This window comes from Otolemur garnettii, unplaced genomic scaffold, assembly GCF_000181295.1.
Source record: "Otolemur garnettii isolate 467f Iridium unplaced genomic scaffold, OtoGar3 scaffold00028, whole genome shotgun sequence".
NCBI lineage: Eukaryota > Metazoa > Chordata > Mammalia > Primates > Galagidae > Otolemur > Otolemur garnettii.
This window is the reverse complement of record NW_003852423.1, coordinates 1,185,999-1,205,340: the sequence shown is the minus strand read 5'-3', so window position 1 is coordinate 1,205,340 and position 19,342 is coordinate 1,185,999. Positions and strand designations below refer to the sequence as shown.

At 35.6% G+C, this 19,342-nt stretch overlaps 1 protein-coding gene across 22 annotated transcripts in view; it reads right to left on the bottom strand.

The window, feature by feature from the left end:
- Positions 1–19,342, bottom strand: part of HDAC9 (histone deacetylase 9) — a 906,973-nt gene that overhangs the window by 490,134 nt on the left and 397,497 nt on the right. For 7 of the 22 annotated variants that reach the window (XM_012804388.2, XM_023512457.1, XM_023512449.1 and 4 more), the window contains exons 1-2: positions 1,547–1,861; positions 1,245–1,307 (exon numbers count right to left, since the gene is read on the bottom strand). In XM_012804388.2, coding sequence (XP_012659842.1) covers positions 1,245–1,266 — 22 coding nt within the window. In that variant the 5' untranslated portion in view covers positions 1,267–1,307; positions 1,547–1,861. Of the gene's footprint in view, positions 1–1,244; positions 1,308–1,546; positions 1,862–19,342 lie in introns of those variants that run through there. The other 15 variants (XM_023512458.1, XM_023512448.1, XM_012804390.2 and 12 more) reach the window with 4 other exon arrangements.

Below are 19,342 nucleotides of genomic sequence, written 5' to 3'. Positions count from 1 at the left end.
TTTCACTTCAGTATATAAACACCAAATTCTACAAAATTTATACTTTATTCTGAGTTTAGGAAAAAAGAGTGGATAAACAGAGGACCTTAAAATCATAACTACCCCAGGTTTTAAGAAAACTAGCTCCAACATAGATCCTCAGATGGGAAGGTATATCAACACCATAACAGACATCACACCAACCTGTGGAATATTTCTTTCACACCTAGCTCTACTTAGTAAACGCTGCTATATGTTGCATTCTTATCATGGAAATCTAGGCAGCGATCTATACTTGGGAATAACCCCACATGGGAACTTAGAAGATCAGCGTGAGAACTTTAAGCCAATACAGGCTGAAGCGTTCAGAAGGGGACAAAAACAAAGAATTTCCAAAGCTTTCTGAACTGGCTCTAGGAAATAAATATGAAAAGTAATAATTACAAGTAAGTACTATTTCCTAAATAGTATGCTCTTTTAACAAATATAAATTGATAAGGCTGACAAGCTCCATCTTCCATCAGTTCTTCTCCTTGAGGGTACACAGAGAAACTACAAATTGGAATCTGTTACTGTTATCCTTTAAAATGTTGCACCTGCTTTTAAAAAACATTTCAATGTATCTTATGCCATTGCATCTGCCTGAAAAAGCTAGACTTCTTGAACGCTCTTGAAGAAAATTAAAATAAACATCTGCTAATAATAATTTTATTTCACTCTGAACAGTTTCATTTTTGGCTAATGAGAAAAAGCCACAGTATAGAAAAATAAAACTACCTTTACAACTCCACAGCAAACACACATCAGAAGGTAGGTCTATAAATAGATGTACTTCTGTACGCACACTGTAAATATAAAATCATCAAGCTAGCCAAGGCTGCAATTTAAACTGAAGCCACAATATGAACTTACCTGATTTTTAAAGCCCCATTTGAACAGGCTTACAATCAGTACAGATCTCCTTTTTCTAGTTGCATAGTAAGGCAAAACACCCCCAAGTACATTTTACTTATCTCAGCCTCATCTTTCATCAGAAGCAATAGTTTGCAATTTCATTCAGAAGCAGCCGTCCCTAAACAGTCTCTGAATATGCACAGAAACAGTAATGGAAGGGATCTAAGTTAAACCCTACAGACGCACCAAGAAAATAGCAACATCAACACGAAAAAGCAGCAATTTCTTAAGAGAGGTGCTTTTCTTAGCTGCATTTCCCATGCCAGCCCCCTTTCAAACATAAAATGTCTCAGTATGAAAGAGGATCTTACCTGAGCTGATCATACTGTGCATTCTCTGCTGAGCCAAGAGCTGTTCTCGTCCAGCCACCCCATCTGAGGAAAAATAGGAGTCACTCTCGTAAATTGTCTGCAGCATATTCCAATCACTCTTACTTCAGCTACATGAAAGATTCATCACTGCTCAGTGCACCGGCCCCAGGAGCTACTCTCACTGGTCCTCCCGCCTCCCCAAGGAGAAGCAGCCGAGGATCAACTCCGACAAGGATTCCCCTAAGGCTCAGATGGACATAACACTTTAAAAAAGACCTGGGCACTTTCCCCATGTTACCAACCTGTGTGCAAAGCAGAAAGGACAGAGTGGATGCTATAGCTCTCTGGAGTTTAGGTTATCCCGGAAACTAAAAGCAGGTGGGAAATAGGAATGTGCTTCGGGGTTATTTCTTTGTCAGAATAAGTAGAAAAATATTAACTCTACCCACGAGAAAAAGAAACCAATTAAACCTGACTTATAGTTCTTCAGGGTGCTAGGGTTTCCTTGCAAAAACCCTCAGTCCTGCAAGTGGCTCCAGCCGGCGCCCTTCTCCTCCTATCTGTGTGTCTCTCTTCCCCCTTTCTCAGTCTCTCTCTCAGCTCAAGTTGGCTAAAGCTAGTGATAATCCATTTGCATATGAATCAACAACAGCATGGCCCACAGGCACAGAAATAGAACAATGATCGGCCTGAGCCAAAAATAGGTCAAGCATGGCCGAGTGATTGGAGCCTGCATTAATGCATTTAAAAATACCCTAGCAAACCCAGCTGTCCAGCCTCTATCTTTCAAACCATAATTCTCTATTGCAGGGCCTTAAAAGCGTTAACTCTTTCCTCCCTCCACGCTTGCATTACACATTGTGTTTCCACACCGGCGATTCGCTTCTAAAGAAAGGCAGGCAAGAACAAAATTAAGAATCATAATTCTAAGAGGGCAAATGCACATATATTTTATTTCATTTTATTTTTGTAGTATGTGTTTTTAGAAGAGAGAGGAGAGAAGTACAGAGCTCTGTATTGGTTCTAAAATAATACTGGAAGCTTTTGCTCATAATGTGGTTTCTGCCTCACCCACGCACAGCAATCCTGGTGTTCTATTTTTGTTGCCTGTTTCTCAGGCTACACTGCAGTTGGCTGTAGCACTAGAAGCTTTTCTGCCTTCTAGTTTCAGGGCTAACAAGAGATTTAATCGAGGAAGTTTTAGAAAACAAGCACATCCCAGGATAAAATTTTTATGAAGGACAGGCTTAATTTTTTACTTGCTATTTATGTGAGACAATTGTCCTTTTCACAAATCCTATTGTGAGCTTAGTACCACTATGAATTTTATTGCATCCAGTTACTACTACATCTACAAAAACAGAACAAAAGAAAAAACACAAAGCCATGTCTTACACCTGAAAATTTTCCCTCTCTTTCAGTCTCTCAGGCTAAATCCTATTTACTTGCAAAAAAAAAAAAAAAAAAAAGAGAGCGAGAAAGAGAAGAAAATAGGACTGGTTTCCTATGGATACAGAATCACTGAGTCTATGCACCTGTTGATCAATAAATCAATATGGTCAGTACTCAGCTATGAATGTTCTGCAATCTATACATTGGTTGCCTGAAATACAGCCCTCCCCATTTTTCTATAGAAATATCATATGTAATAGATGACAGATGTAATAGAGTGCCAGACACAGCGTAGCACTCTCTTATAAAGCAAATTAACTACAGTAAATAGTATGGGAGTTCTGTAGTCTCTGGTGCGCATTTATACTATCATTTCCAAATGAGAAATAAATTCTGCATAGCAAATGGGATGCTAGCATCTAGTCCTTCTCAGAAAACTGAAAAATGATAATACACTAGTTACGGAAGCTCTTCTGCCGTACAACAGGAAGGAAAATGTAATACCTAAGGCATCAGGAGCAACAGGGAAAGACATGGGAAGAGCAGATTGTTTCAAGGTTCCCAGGACAATCAGATAGAGAAGGGATCTTGGTCAATCCCAAAGTATGGGGACAGGGGAGGTGAACCAGGGAACAGAGTTTTTGCAGAAAGGAAGAAACACGTTAAATCAGATAACCCACACCTGAATTCCTCTTCTTTCATAGGTCAACTTCTATTGTATACCCTACTTCCTAAAAAATCCTATGTGTTCAAGTAAAAGATTTTTTTAAAAGTAGTTATTCCAAATTGCATTTGACTTAACTAAACAACAAAATCTTATGTTCTCAGCAGTTGAAAAAACTATCTGATTCCATCTGATTTACAAATAAACTTTTGATTAGGAAATTTGTGTGTAAAATTCAAGGGATAGAAGACCATGTGTTTATGTAGGAACCACTCGTTGCATTTTAGACCTGGAAGTTAATTTAGACATATTCCACCATGGGGTTTAAACTTTGCCCCAGGATGTGAGGGGAGCTGTCTGGGAGTTGCCTCAGTTTTTTCCAGGAAAGGTTCTCCCCCCACAACCTGAGCAGCTCCACTTTCATCTGCTTACATTGGAGGATGTAAGATTTCTTTTGAACAATAACTTTTTTCTGCTAAACATTCATTTTAAAAAACATTTTCAGGTGGGAATTCATCCCTTTCTTTCTTTGGGATGCTGGGCCACCTTCCCCCTCCACTCTCTTCTCTCTCTTTCTCTCCCCACATCTTTCCTTTTCTCACTCCCTGCTCTCTGCTGTCCTCTCTTTCTCATCTCTCCCCACAAAATCTCTTCCCTCTCTCTCTATAAAATAAATTTATACTTTTATATACTAAGAAATATATATATATAGAATGCTTTCTAAAGTGACAAACCAATGGGTGCGGGGGTCAGAGTCATGTGAAAACACACCATCCCTGACACCCCCACCCCACTGGTATGTGACTGCTAGATGGAGGTATATTTGAAACATCAGGATTATACATATTTAAGGTAATTTGATAATTTGATATCATCATAATCCACTTACTTATCTGTCACCTCAACTAGTTACAACTTTTTTTTGATGGTGAGATCAGAACAATGGTTTCTTATATTAAGAAAAAAAATCCACTTATTCCAGTCCAAACGTGCTCTCAACTTTACACATACGGAAACTAAAGAGACTTTCTGGAATTTACAAAGTTTACAAAAGCACTCACTAATGGAGTCAGGCCTTAAAGAGACTCGCTTCAAGTAACATAGGTAACTAATAACTGAGTGGGTCTAGCATTCATGTTCTACAGAACCACCTTCTTATGGCATGGTAAAATGATGGGAATCATTCTCTGAGATATTCAGAATAAAATTTAATATAATCTACTGACTAAAAATAGAATCATTTTATAATTTTTTCCAAGTGGTTTTAATAGAATATACAACCATCATGATAAACATATTAGAGATAACAAAAATCACAATATTGACATAACATACTGACACATCTTTTGTTATTTTAGGTTTAAATTACACCCTACAACCACAACTGATTAAAAAAAGTCTCCAAGCTTTTATAAACATAAACAAAAAAATAGAATATAACTCCAGAAGAGTGAGTTAGTAATTATCCTATTTCTCAGAGGCTCCAGGAAAGGGCATTCCACCTAAAATGGTGCAAATAATGTGTCTTCTTCATTTCAAGTTATTTAACATGAGGTTTATTAACATTTCATCCCTGCATTCCTGCAGGACTTTTTTTTCTATTAGCAGTGTTCTCTTTCATTTAACTCTTAGTAATGAAAAATTATTTTAGAATGAAGAAACACTAGGCACATCATATAACATATCTTACTTGTTTCTGTGAAGAAAAATAAACAACCATCAAGTAGATTGATTATCCAAGAGCTTAAATATTAAGAATGTTGAGTTAATTCTTCTCACATCATCTCAACAATGTTGGTAAAGAAATGTGGCTAGGCTTCTTTTGAGGTGTTTATGAAACCAAATATTACTAATTTGGAGAAAAATATATTGTATTTTCTATTACAAGAACCATAAAAAACTAATACAAAGGTCCAGCTAGAATATATGAGTAGTTACAAAAATATATAAAATAAATTCTAATTCAATATAATAAGAATTTTTGGAAATTGATCCAAATATATTTTACATGCATAAAAATCAAAGAAAAAGTGAAAAAGAATACAGACCACAAAAAAAATGAACACCCCAAACCTAGCTCCTGATTTAATAGAAAAGGGAAGTTGGAGTCAAATTCTATGCAAAATGCTAGTCAGAAGTTATGGTAATTTTTTTTTTTTTTTTTGCCGTTTTTGGCCAGGGCTGGGTTTGAACCTGCCACCTCTGGCATATGGAGCCAGCACCCTACTCCTTTGAGCCACAGGCGTTGCCCAGATATGGTAATTCTTATTTTTTTTTATGCAGGTATATAGCAAAACAAACAAAAAAAGGATTAAAAAATCTATATGGCACCAAAATATTTCCAGAAATAACTTCAAACCTCTAGTACATAATAACCTTTTCTAAAATGGGTTGAGATCTCAAAAGACACAATCCTGAAGGTTGAAATCCCTCATGTCTAAAATCCCCCAAATCCCAATTGTGAAAGATTAAAATCCCTAATCTTAAATCTCAAAAGACACATCCTGGGGAAGGAATTAGTTGTGTTTTCAGTTAAATGCAATGGAGGACAGTTGCATCACGTCAGTTGCGTCATGTTAGGCGACTGTTATTGTTTTTATTTGTAAATTAAGCATGGTTTGAGAAGATGGATATGGGGCCAAGTTGAATTATAGGCTTCATTTTAAATGTCAATGTGAGAAATGAAGGAATACCTCGAAACCTGATAAAGCATGAGTCTAGGTATGTCTGTGAGGGTATTTTCAGAGGAGATTGGTGAGTGGGTTTGAAGGGACTAGGTGAGGAAGATCTGCCCTCAATGTTGGTAGGCAACACCCAACTGGCATGGGGACCAGAGGAAATAAATACAAAAGACATTAAATTGGTCTTTGTCTCAGAACTGGGACAGACTTTTCTGCTACTGCTTTAAATTTCAGAAATTAGACTCTAGGAAAGATCACTATCGCAACATTGACTTTGTGTTATTAGCACTGTGTATATAAATAAAAATGTTCAAAAATTCTTCAATAAATGAAGAAAACTTCTTTTCATATATATGCATTTGTGAAAGATAAAATTTCTTGACTTCACAGCTCTTAGGGTGACTACATATGAGGTGGTGACCCATTGCTGTTTTTCACTGATCATGTCCAAAGACGGGTTATTCATCATGAAATTTCAGACAACTGCAATTGTTAAACTGGGTGCACACAATTACCAACCATACTGATATGTGTTTATATGTTTATACATTTCCCCCTTGGACCTGTTCCTTTATGAATATAGATAGTTCAGCTACTCATATGAGCATGACTATTATATGAGCATGACTATTGTTAACACACCTGGTTATTTATGCTTGCAAAAAATAGTTATGTTATCATGGCTTATTTTACTATGTAAACTAGCCTATGAAGTATTCTGTTGTAATTTTATATGTTTCTCAAACAAATCCCCTTCGAAAATGTAAATAAATATCTTTTACAGAATTTTTTATTATTTCTTTCCAGAATTATATTTATAGGATTTTAATCTTTTGGGATTTCGACACTAAAGATTCTGGAAGTCAAAGCTGTGATTTTTAGGATTATGATCAACCTTACACTAAAATCTGTCTTGATGACTGGAGAGTCTATTGAAGGCCAGCAAGGAAGGTAGTGGCCCAATAAGGTGGCCCAACTTATTCTACCACAATAATATATCTTGGATTCATTTTTAATCAAGATTTTTCATGAAGTAACCCATCCTATAATCTGGGACTCAAGATATAGAAATATTTAAAATCTGTTTACCTCAAATATTGGATTGTGCTCTACAATTGTAGAATACTACACATTACTCACCATTAATTGGTGGATCTCTGCTTATTCACTCATTTACTGGTGTTACCTCTTATACTAACATTCAGATTTCTGAATCTTTTATTGTTAAAAGCAATAAAATTATACATATTTGCCTAGAGTCAATAGGCTTGCTTCCCTGTGATCCCCAAGGAATGATGTTTGCATTTACAAAAATATTTATGTTGTTATTACACAATAGGAGGGGGAAAGTACAGGGTACTAATTTGTGTTTTTAACTAATCTTATTTAATCTGAATCTTCTATGTCTTAGAGGAACTGTATCATTCTTCCTGAATATGTGATACCCAATTTACAAGTGGTTCATTCCTACTAAAAAAGTGTAACTGGTTACCAAATGGAGAAATCTGACCTGAACCTAACAATAGATAAAGAGTTTGGAAAACCTATTTGCAGCAAAATTCCAGGAAGACTGTCTTATGTGAAAATACAACACATGAACAACAAAAACTTTAAAATCATTGGCCTTACTTTAATGGACAATAATTTCTTCCCTGACTCTTCCCTTCAAATGGAATAAGTTCCTCCATGATTTATTCAATTTTTAGAAGATTGCAGAGGATCAGGGTTACCCAGGAACTTATTGGAAATGCAATTTATTGGTCCCTACCCCAGAACTACCAAATCAGAATCTCTAGAAGGAATCTGCATTTTAACCAGCTCTCCAAGTGATTCTGATAGAAAATCAAGTTTGAAAACCATAAAATTAGATCATCCTTTCCAAAGCAGTAATTAGATGGCTAAAACTACAAATGGATAAAGTATCTTTTTTGGTGCAATTTCAAATTAACCAGTATTATGAGAGAACAATTTTTAAAAATGAAAATAATTAAACTAGACAAGAGACTTAAAGCACAGGGCTATTAATATTCAAGGTATGGAAAGACTGAGGAGGTCTGTCAGAAAGGGATCCTCCAGCTTGTAAATGAGACCAGCCTAGTATACTTCAGGTGATAGGCATGCGTTCATGGCTGTCCCCTACTGAGCCACATTGTTCTGGGTTCTGCTTTTTTGAGTGTTTGCCAATTGCACATCAGACCCTCTATGCAGAGCCCAAGGCAGCCAGCACAAGAGGAGAAATCAGTATGATCATACACACTCCTTTAACTAGAGGAACAAGTAAAATTTAATGGTCTTTTGATAGAATTAAGGGAAGTTTGTTTTTGTGATGAAAGTTAGTCATTTTATATATTGGACATCAACTATTTCACAGCTACAGGGCAAGCCCTCAAGATAAAAATATGCAAGAATGACATAGTCTCTACTTTCATGGAATTTTCCATTTTAGAGGAAATACAAACAAGATGATTATTATATAAAATCCTCTTTGGATTTTAATTTTTAACCATAGATTCAAAATAAGAAATCTTGAAGGGTTGTTATGAGGATGACAGAATTATATCACACTTGCCAAAGAGACATTCAATTAATGGTAGTTGTTATTACTATAATACTCTCCTATGAACCGTTAATTCATGATTCTTAAAATATTTAAAAGCTGTTACCTATTTTTTCAAGAAATCTGAAAGAAAGTTTTATCATTGATTAAATATAAAACTTTACTCATAGTTATGAAAACTTCATGTATCAACTTGAAAAAATAGTCTCGATTGCCTTCTGCTATGTGACCAGAGCTTAGCTTGTCTGGTACAGAGTATGTCGTTCAATAAATGTTTCTGTAATGAATAAATAATTTCTTCTCCAGAAGATCCTTTTATAAGACTACCAATCTTTAGCAAATCATTAACATACCATTCAACTTCAAATATTTCGTTGTTATTCATTTTATCACAGTTTCTTATTAAAATACTGATTTAATAATATATCATAATAAAACACTAAGTGCATATCTAAAAAAAGTAATCTCCTAGAAATCAAATGCAGTTTCATTGAACTTTCACTTTTGCCCACAACATGGAATAACCAGTGAAAAGGCCAGCCATCAGACTAAAGCCAAAATGATCTGAATGTGATTGTCATATCATCATCCAGTACAATCTGAGTAAACAAAGTATTAAAACATCTCTCTCATGAGGTATTTAGGAATTTAATATAAAAAAATATATTTGGTCCTCTTTGTCTCTCTGCCCCTTTGCTTACTTGTCCTGGCAATAGAGGCCCATTCACTGTCTGTGGTAAATGTATCTTGGTCCTACTCTGTAAACCTACCTTTCTCTTCCTCAGTAAACCTTGTTTCATGCTTGCAAAAATAAAAATAAATAAAAATACATTTGTAACAATGTATTTCTTTACTGTAACAAATCTAGTAGCTCTGCAGCAATGGCAAAGCTTCCAGAAAGATCTGATTATAAATTGCACTGGCTAGCGTAGACATCTCTGTTTTTAACTGCTGAATTTTATTGAGTATACCATTTTCACTCAAAATCATGAAAAAATACATTATACTTTCAGCCTCGACTTCTCTATCTTCAGAAGTCACTTGAGAAAATAATAACACACTTATTTATACTTTGTAGATACAGTATTTCTGGGACTCTAAAAACCAATATTTCACATAAAAAAATCTAAGCACGTTGACCTCTCTTTTCATTACTGTATGTACTACCTATGCTTGTATATATCAGTTCATATCAACCAGAAATCCTTGCTATTGCTTTCAGTGGTGCGTAATGGTTCATGCTGATGATAAAGCATCATTTTCGCTATTTAACAGGATCTATTTTGAAATACAAATCAACCCTGACTAACCCATCCTATGCTGACTAAACTATGTATGCACAAGGTATTCAGGAAATCAGAAACTCTCAGTAGAAATCTCAGTTTTCAGAAAACATGCTATTTTTAACTGTAGAAGTGTGAAAATAAAAATTCTAGGAGAAACCCAGTTAAGTAGGTAAGTATTCTTATCTTCAATACTTGATATGAATCAATTGTTTACCTTTATATCTTTCTACAAAGTACATCTCCTTCTTACGTAGCTGTATAATACATAATAACTTGGAAATAAATTTCTAAACACCCAAATTTCTGTCATATGTACTATCTAAGTATTACATTTAAGACCTTTAATAAGATTCCTTTTTGACATGCTAATATAATTAAAGTAGATATCAAAAAATCAATCCACAGCTTTTCACATCATTTCTTGCTACAAAGGACAAGCTGATATGCCTCATACCACACCATGACCTATCACTAAGTTAAATCAAAAGGATTCTAAATAGCTTGACTCTGAAAATAACACCAATTTTTAGTGTTGCAATTTGATTCTCATTTCATAATTCAGTCTAGTTGGATGCCAAATATTAAATTTAAGAAATTGCAAGCACATAAAATATACTATTTTTGACACATTAAAAAGATTTATAGCAATGACATATAATTAAAGTACATTTTCAAAAAGCTTTATCACTAACTTTGTCAGACATTCCACGGGTATGTAATCTTTCCTATTTCAGGACTCTTATTTCAGTGTCAAGAACAGAGAAAAATGGACTCTAAGGCTGTTCACGTTCTGACCACAATCTGACCTAGCAGCTGAATCTCTAACTTTCTTATGCAGACAGACACAATTCCTTGGTATTACCTACAAAAAAACTCTTCATTCTTCCATGTCTTAGTACATGCTATTCTTGTATCCAGTCTTTTCCGTTTGGGAAATTCTTTCTTCATTTTATAAGTGTATAATGTCCTTCTTCGTCTGTTATGTTAGCTTTTTGAGTCAAAATTAGGACAACAGAGTATCATCTTTTTGTTCACATTTGTCTGGTAGATATATTTCTATTTCTTTATTTTCCACTTTTCCAAACTTTATTTTATGCAGAGCTCTCTCTCTCTCTTATAGGATATTTCTGGATTTTTGTTTTTCTTTTCACACAATAGAAAAGTCTCTGCATTTAGTAAATTCATGGAAGGGAGATAGGAGCCCTTGCTGGTTCACCATCTTCTCAGGAATGAAAAGCAGTAGATTCTTCTCAATCTACAAAACACTGCCCAAAGTTTACCTCCTTGGTACAGCCTTCCCTGGCCCAGGTAGTCATGAATGAGAGCACCTAAATGTGTTCTTCTACTTGACTTAAATCATTGGGTATTTGAACAATTTGGTTATATGTCTTTTCCCCACGCTAGACCTCAGCAAGCCAAGAGCAGAGGACTGCCATTCATCTCTCTGCCTGTTCCACATTGCCTAGGAAGTGATACTCAGCACTGGACAAATGAATGAATATCTATGAATATATGTAAATATACATAATGCATTAGTATCAACACACTTCCATTCAGACTTGTTTTAGCAAATAAATAGCTGGCATACAATTTCTATTCTCTTCTGCATCATCCCTCTTCATTCCACCAACAATTCCAACAACCACTCTTCCCCAAATCTAATCACCACACTTGGTTTTCCTCTTTCAGAACATCTCTCATACCCTAAACAACCACCAATCTGATCATAAGTATGAAGATTATATTATACACAATATTTTTCAGGACAATACCACAGCCATACCTAAGTTTCCTATCATCAATATAAAAGAAGGAAATTATAAACTCTATATGATTTATTTTTCTAGAATTTAACATAAAAAATTATTATAGAAATTCAAGATTACAGAGAATTTATTTAAAATATTTCCATTGCTATCCTGAAACCACTTATTTACTGAAGAACTATTTTTACTGAAAACAATTTTTATAATTTTTTCTGTGCTTGTAAGGGTCTTGTGGGCTGCTGAATGGCCATGCTGGCTGTTATCACAATTTCTCTAAAGGACACATTGATATGACACTTCTGACAACATCAAAGCTCTAATACAAAGAAGTTCCACCTTACATTCTCATTGGCTTGAAGGCTGTCTTTTCAGCTTTGAAGAGATCGGACATAGTCTAAGCCTTTTGAAGGAGGGGTCTTATGTTCACATATTTTGTAGATCAAAGACATACATATTCTGGAAAAGGTGGAAACTTCAGCTTCAAATATTAATTTAAATTTGATTCATGAGAACCATGGCATCTCTTTTATATGAAAGATGACTACAAAACTGCTATAGTTTAAATGTGTTCCCCAAAGTTCCTGTGATGGAAACTTACTGCCCAGTACAACAGTATGAGGGGTGAGGCCTTTAGGGGGTGATCAGGTCATGAGAGCTTTGCCCTCATGGACAGATTAATGTCCTCATCTCAAAGTAGGTTTATTACAAAACCAAGTCCAGCCCTCTTTTGTATTTCCATGTTCTCTTCCTCTTTTTCCTTCTACCACAGGATGTCACAGTAAGAAGGCCCTTGCCAGATGCCAGCACCTTGATGTTGGACTTCCCAGTCTCCCAAACTATAAGAGATAAATTTCTTTTCTTTATAATTACTCAGTCTGTGGTATTTTACTATAGCAACTCGACATAGACTAAAACAATAACCTTCTAAATAATGTAGCTTGTGTGGAGAAGAGGCTGCAGATTGAGACAGAATTTGATTTGAATTTTGTCTCTGACAATTATTATACAGTTATGAGTTATACAACTTGGATAAGTTACTTAACCTTTCTGAGTCACAGTTATCTCATCTTATAAATGAGGATATTAACATCTGCCTTGCAGTGTAGCTTTAATATTTGGACATAGTGAATATAAACTTCCTAGCATTATAATGTAATAGTACTCCATACACAGTAGTTATCATTATAACACAGTATTAATACACAAATTAAGAACCAAATGATTGAGGGACTACTTATATTTCTACATTCTGAACTAAGATAATACTTGTTCCATTAGTTTCCTCTGTTTTTTAATAAAAACAACACATATATGTAAATTAGATAAGAAAAATTAGAATAGAAATTTTCTATTAATATCATTCTCAGGACTGCTAAACAAACCATGTGTGTTCAACAACTCACTAATTCCTAACTGCAAAATAAGACATGGAAATAATGAACAAGAAGGTGATGGTATATGTCAGGGTATTTGCTGTATTCTCTTAGTAAGGCCAAATCTGACATCTTAATATGAAGAATGGAGATGGATAACAACACCCAAATGAAATACAGAACCTTCACTAGGCACCCTCAATTACATCAGTGTTTGTTACTTAATTGCAACCTAGGAATATCTTCGGTATACAATGTGTTCCCCCCAGCTAAAATTTTCTTTCCAGATGGCTATGACAGTCTATTTAAAAATCAATAAGCTAAAATTAGCAGTTTCACCTGAAGCTATAACAATCTGTTTTTTATAATCGTGAGAATTGTTGTCTTCTTACTTTGGCTGTATTTGAAGGAAATCCTCAATGGTACTAACTGTAAGCAGAGAGGACCTTTTGGAACCCAAATTTAGTTATTTTAAATTCTGAACCTTAGTTAGACTAAAATTTACATGGTCTCTATTTCAATTCTGAATAATCATGTATTGACTTGACAGAACCGAATCCTAGCTAAAGGAAACTAAAGCCTAGGAACAATTAATGTTCTGAGGGCCAAGTGACAGTGAATCTGTACATACAACTTAATGTTATTACCTTTACAAGCTAAGGAGGAAACACTAGTGGGAAATAACATCCCCAAACTGTAGGCATTTGATTTTATTTAAAATACGTGCTTCACTCAAAACATACATATAGCATTTCATGGAAAAAAATTAAGTCAATTTGGGGGATGAGAAATGAAACTCTTAATTATCTTCAAAGTCTCTACTAATAAGACTACCTTTGTGTTTCATATTATAACTCCTATAACCATATTTTTAATGTCTAGGGCAAACCTAAAGTACTCTTTCCTCCATTTTCAAATGAATCATGAATTATCATAACATCTCAAGAATATCTGGATCATCAAATAGTAGAATATATAGACTTTCAGACATTCAAACACATAAGATTCAAATCAGCTGACAGAAAAGAGAAAGATTGAGATGATACTCAAGAGTTTGAACCCGTTCTACTAACACAACGTCTAGGCAGTCACATTGTCAACTTATCTGTCAATAAAATCTGTTAACTTTGAACTTTAACAGAATTACCAACATAGCATCACTTTTAGAAAACCTAAGATCAAAAAACAACTTGATTTGTAAACGTTTAAATGGCTATATTTCTGGAAGAAAACAAATTTCCCAGAAGTTTCTATATGTATCCAGAGGCAGTTCTAAATTTTCTAGAATTAAGCTTCTTTACTTGGGGTAAGCTGAATAAAATGCTTTCATTCCAGTAACACTTTTCCCAAGGTTTCCCTCTGATCACAACAATGATGCCTGCTGACACATTTCATAAATAATCATTTGAACACATCCACTATTAAACAGATTATTAGTTGAAGTTCTTGATAATTCTATTTTATGGGTTTATTTTTCCCTTATTCTGTTGATTATTAATCATTCTCTCATTTTTCATTATGTCCATCAAAATCACTATATCCTCACTGCATGTTAGTGCTTTTTGAAAATGTCCTTTCTTTTTTTCTTCCTGAGTTGTTTTTCTTTTTTGTTTTTTAATTCCACAATATTATAAGGGTACAAATGTTTTGGTTAAATGAATTCCTTTTCTACAGACTGAGTCAAAGTTATAAGTACATCCCTCACCTGCATTGTACCTGTTAGGTGTGAATTCACCCCCACCCCAGTCCCTTCCACCTGCTTAATTTGTGTTAAATTTCACTACCAATTCTGTACATAGTATTCATTGATTAGTTCAAATTTAAAAGTATGTACATGTAGAGTTCATTTTTTTCTTTCTTGTCAGATTTAGAAGAATGGTCTCCAGTTCCATATAGGTTGTTACAAAAGGTATTAATTCACCATTTTTTATGGCTGAGTAGTACTCCATAGTACTTAGTATACATATGTCACATTTTATTATTCTATTAATGAACTGATGAGCACATGAGTTGGTCCCATATCTTTGTGCTGCAATAAACACTCAAGCGCACATGTGTCTTTTTGATAAAATGAGTTTTTTCCTTTGGGTAAATCCCTAATAGTGGGATTGCTGCATTAAATTGTAGGTGGACTTTTAGTTTTTTGAGGTATCTCGAAACAACTTTCCATAGAGATTGTATGAGTCTGCAGTCTCCCCAACAGTGTATAAGTGTTCCTTTCATTCATCCAGGCCAGCATCTATTGTTTTGGGATTTGGGGATAAAAGCCATGCTCATATGAATTAGGTGACACCCATTGTGGTTTGATTTACATTTCCCTGATGATTAGTCACTGAGTATTTTTTCCTTCTCTTTTTGGGCCATTAGTCCATCTGCTTTTGAAAGGCTTTGGTAATGTCTTTTGCTCACCTTTTTATGAGCTTGTTTGATTTTTTCTTGCTTATGTACTTGAGTTTTTTGTTTGTTTGTTTCAGGTTAATTTGAGGGCACAAGAAATTAAGTTTCAATGTTTGCATCTCAGTCCCTCTGATAATTACATCCTGCCCACAGGAGGTGTGCTGTACACCCTAACATTGTGCTCATTAAGTGGGAGCATACCCATCCCCTTCTCTTTTTCCCCCTCTGCACCCCCCTATTCCTGGTCCCCCCCACTTCCACCTTGAATTGAAATGAGTTTTTCTCTTATGTGGGCTGTATTATATGATCTACTGGCTTTGTATTAGTATTGAGTACATTACTGGATCCTTGCTCTTCCATTCTTATGATACTTTATGAAGAAGAATGTGATTCAATTCCATCCAGGTTAATACAAAAGATGTAAAGTCTCCATCTTTTTATGGCTGAATAGTACTCCATAGTACCTATATACCACAGCTTGTTAATCCATTTCTGGGTTGGTGGGCATTTAGGTTATTTCCACGTTTTGGCGATTGTAAATTGAGCTGTGTACTTGAGTTCTTTATAAATTCTGGTTATCGGCTTTTCACTGAACGTATAGCATGCATATATGTACTCCTATTCTGTTGTTGTTCTATTTGTTCTATTGACTGTGCAGAGACTTTTAAATTTAATCAGATATCATTTGTTAATATTTATTACTGCTGTGATTTAGGGTCTTCTTCATAAGTTATTTGCCTAGGCCAATGTCTATAAGAGTTTTTCCAACATTTTCTTCTAGAAGTGTTCTGGTTTCATTCTAGTTCTTTAAAATATCTCCTGCATTTTAGCAATCATCTCCTATTCCTTGATATTTGTTGAAACCTTTGCTTTCTCACATAGAAATCAGAAGATGACTTTCTTACTCCAAAGCTAAACACAAGATTTCTTGACTATTAGTTACCATGTTCTTTTCTCCATCTTCATCTTCCTTGTAGTGTATATCAAAGGCACAATTAATTGGCATTTTCTTCAGCTAATTTTCTTAGTGGGATAACTGCAGCAGTGACAAATGTCACACTTCTGACCAATACCTTAAAAATTTGGCTTGTAGAACAATATATTAGCCTTTGTTCTATCTTTAGTTTTACAGGTTTCCTCTTATTTAGATAACCTATACATTTTTTTACTTTAACAAATATTGGTTCTTGAAAAGGCTCCTGGGAATAAGGACCTTAGGGGTTTCAGGCAAAGCGGGCATGACCCAAGAGGGCAGCCCATCACTGGACAGGATGCTCATGGGCTGTGGTACACATCCCTCTGTAATGCTCCCTCTGTGATGCATTGACTCTACAGCTCAGGAAGAGAAACTTTGACTTCCAAAACTATGCTTTGACTCCCAAAACTGTGCTCCTGAAAACATACCATGCTACTCTAAAAGAAATTAAAAACAAGTAAGTAAAGGCATTTCTCCATTACCTTTTGCTCAGAATTCATGTTTTAATCCTTTAATACTATTTTTATCATTCTATGATGTTTATTTCTAAGATTTGTTTAGTACAATAACATTTCGAGTTTTTTTTGCTGGAAGATAGTTGAGATCAAGACTAAATCATAAACAAGATTCACAATTGAGGGAAATCTTTTTTTTAATCTCTGAAATACAGCAGCCAGGGAGACCCTCTAGCAATGTGAGAAGGCATGCCAGGGTTCTGCCCCTGTTTTCAGTTCGGACTCTTATTGAAAATGATCTTTGTCAGCACCCAAACATTGCAGAGAAAATGCAGAGCACAATCAGAGCTACAGAGACTCCTGGCTGAATGAGGCTGCCTCCGAAATATGCAACTTCCAACTGGCAAGTGATGGATGGATTATAGGAATATCAAACACTTTTAGAAACCCTGGTAGTGACGACTTGGCACATTAAGTACCCACAGATAATTACAGACACAGATACTAATCATTTTTCTTTAAATAATAACAAGAATCTGGACATGAGGAAGCAAAAATGAGACAAAAGCCATCATGCCATAGTGTGGCCTACACAGAAAGGGAACTCTAGTTTTCAGACTTCACAAGGCAAGAAATCTGGCCTGGACTGAGATTCACGTGGTAAAGGGGCACACTAGATCCACAGTAGGTAGGAACTGAGGGTTCAGATCAGACCCATCATTTGTTACGTGTAATTTTTCTTTAACTATATGTACCATGTACCGGAAATAAGCCATTGTATATTTTATTAAACTCAATTATTTTATCATCTTCCTAAAGCCCTAATTTAAAAAGAGATTTTCTAGGTAACATATATAGTAGATGCTGAGGTAACACAATCTGACTAGAGAAGACAAAAACTCAAAGTAACAGAACTGAGTCTAACCCTTATAAACTGATCAATAGCACTCAGCGGTTTATTACAGTAATACTATACTTAGGAATGCTCATTTGCATAACTCAAAAGTAATATCTGAGTATGTCATATCCATTATTTATAAGCTTTGAACACCAAAAAGGAAACAATAGGCCCATGACAATGCATGCATGTAGCTGTAACTTAATATTGCTTTCCAAGGTTCAGATTCTATTAAATATGTACCCTAAAAAGCAGTCTATGGGATCATAGGGTTATAAGCAAATTGTTATTTTTAACTCTTATGTCCATCATGATCATCGTTGTTGTCTAATTTTGTTTTAATAATATATATAATTATTAAGTGGGAATGTAATTTGGGTTCCTCTCCTCCTCAATAATCCTAGCAGCTCAGCTAAGCCAGAGAATACCACAGTAGGCAGACAAATGCGCAGAACAATCAAGAGGACAGTGATGAGGCATGGTGGGGCTGAGGCAGTGCTGACAGGAATGGAGCTCTGCAGTGGGGCTGCAGCTCCACGGGGCTTCGAAGACATGCCTCCTGCCATGGGCCTCCCCCTCAACAAGGCCGGGCATATGCACCTGCAGTGACAAACTGACTGGATGGAGGGATGAGTCTTTAATTTCCTGAATATACTCCAAATGGCTCCTGCTGGCAATGTAACAGTCCAATTGGTGGCTTTTTCCTTTCTATTTCTTACTGAAAGTTATTATTGCCTTTCTATTCTTCTGGTTTCTCACATCTAGACAAAAATCACATATGAAACGACATCATTTTATACTCTAATTATCCCCTATTTAGCACACCACACTTGATTTAATTTTTGTTTTAGGAACATGTGTTGTAGCAGAATAGACTAAACACCATAAAACACCTTTTGATTCCTTTCCTTAGTCCCCAGCTCTGACATACAGAGCTTAACTAAGCTTACCTTATAGGTAGCTTACCTATTAGGTAGCTTAACTAAGCTTACCTTATAGGTAGCTTACCTATTAGGTAGCTTAACTAAGCTTACCTTATAGGTAGCTTACCTATTAGGTAGCTTAACTAAGCTTACCTTAAGCTTAACCTATAGGGGCCTTGTCTCCCACCCTCCCCGAAACTATCAAAGCAGGAGCTCCACTATCCCCAGGAAAAGGGATGGTATAGATCCTAAATAGAATCAATTTGTTTGGCTTTAGAATTTTATATCACATTGTCTCTTCTTTAAACTTCAATTTTGACATCTTGTTATATATTAGAGGCAGGTGGTGCTGGGAGGAAAACAAAGACAGACGAGTTCAATCCTGACGACAGGGCATTCCACCTTCATGACCCAGGGCAAGCTGTCCTCAGTATTACTTATGCGTTGGCTATTTCCATGTCTGCCTACTAGCAGCATTGCTGAGATGATGTAAAATGCTTAACACAAACACTGGTCCATAGTATTTGATCAACAAATAGTGGCTTGGCACCTGTGGCTCAAGTGGCTGAGGCACCAGCCACATACACCTAAGGTGGCGGGTTCGAATCCAGCCTGGCCCGCCAAACAACAATGATGGCTGCAACCAAAAAAAATAGCCAGGCATTGTGGCGGGCGCCTGTGGTCCCAGCTACTTGGGAGGCAGAAGCAGGAGACTCGCTTGAGCCCAGGA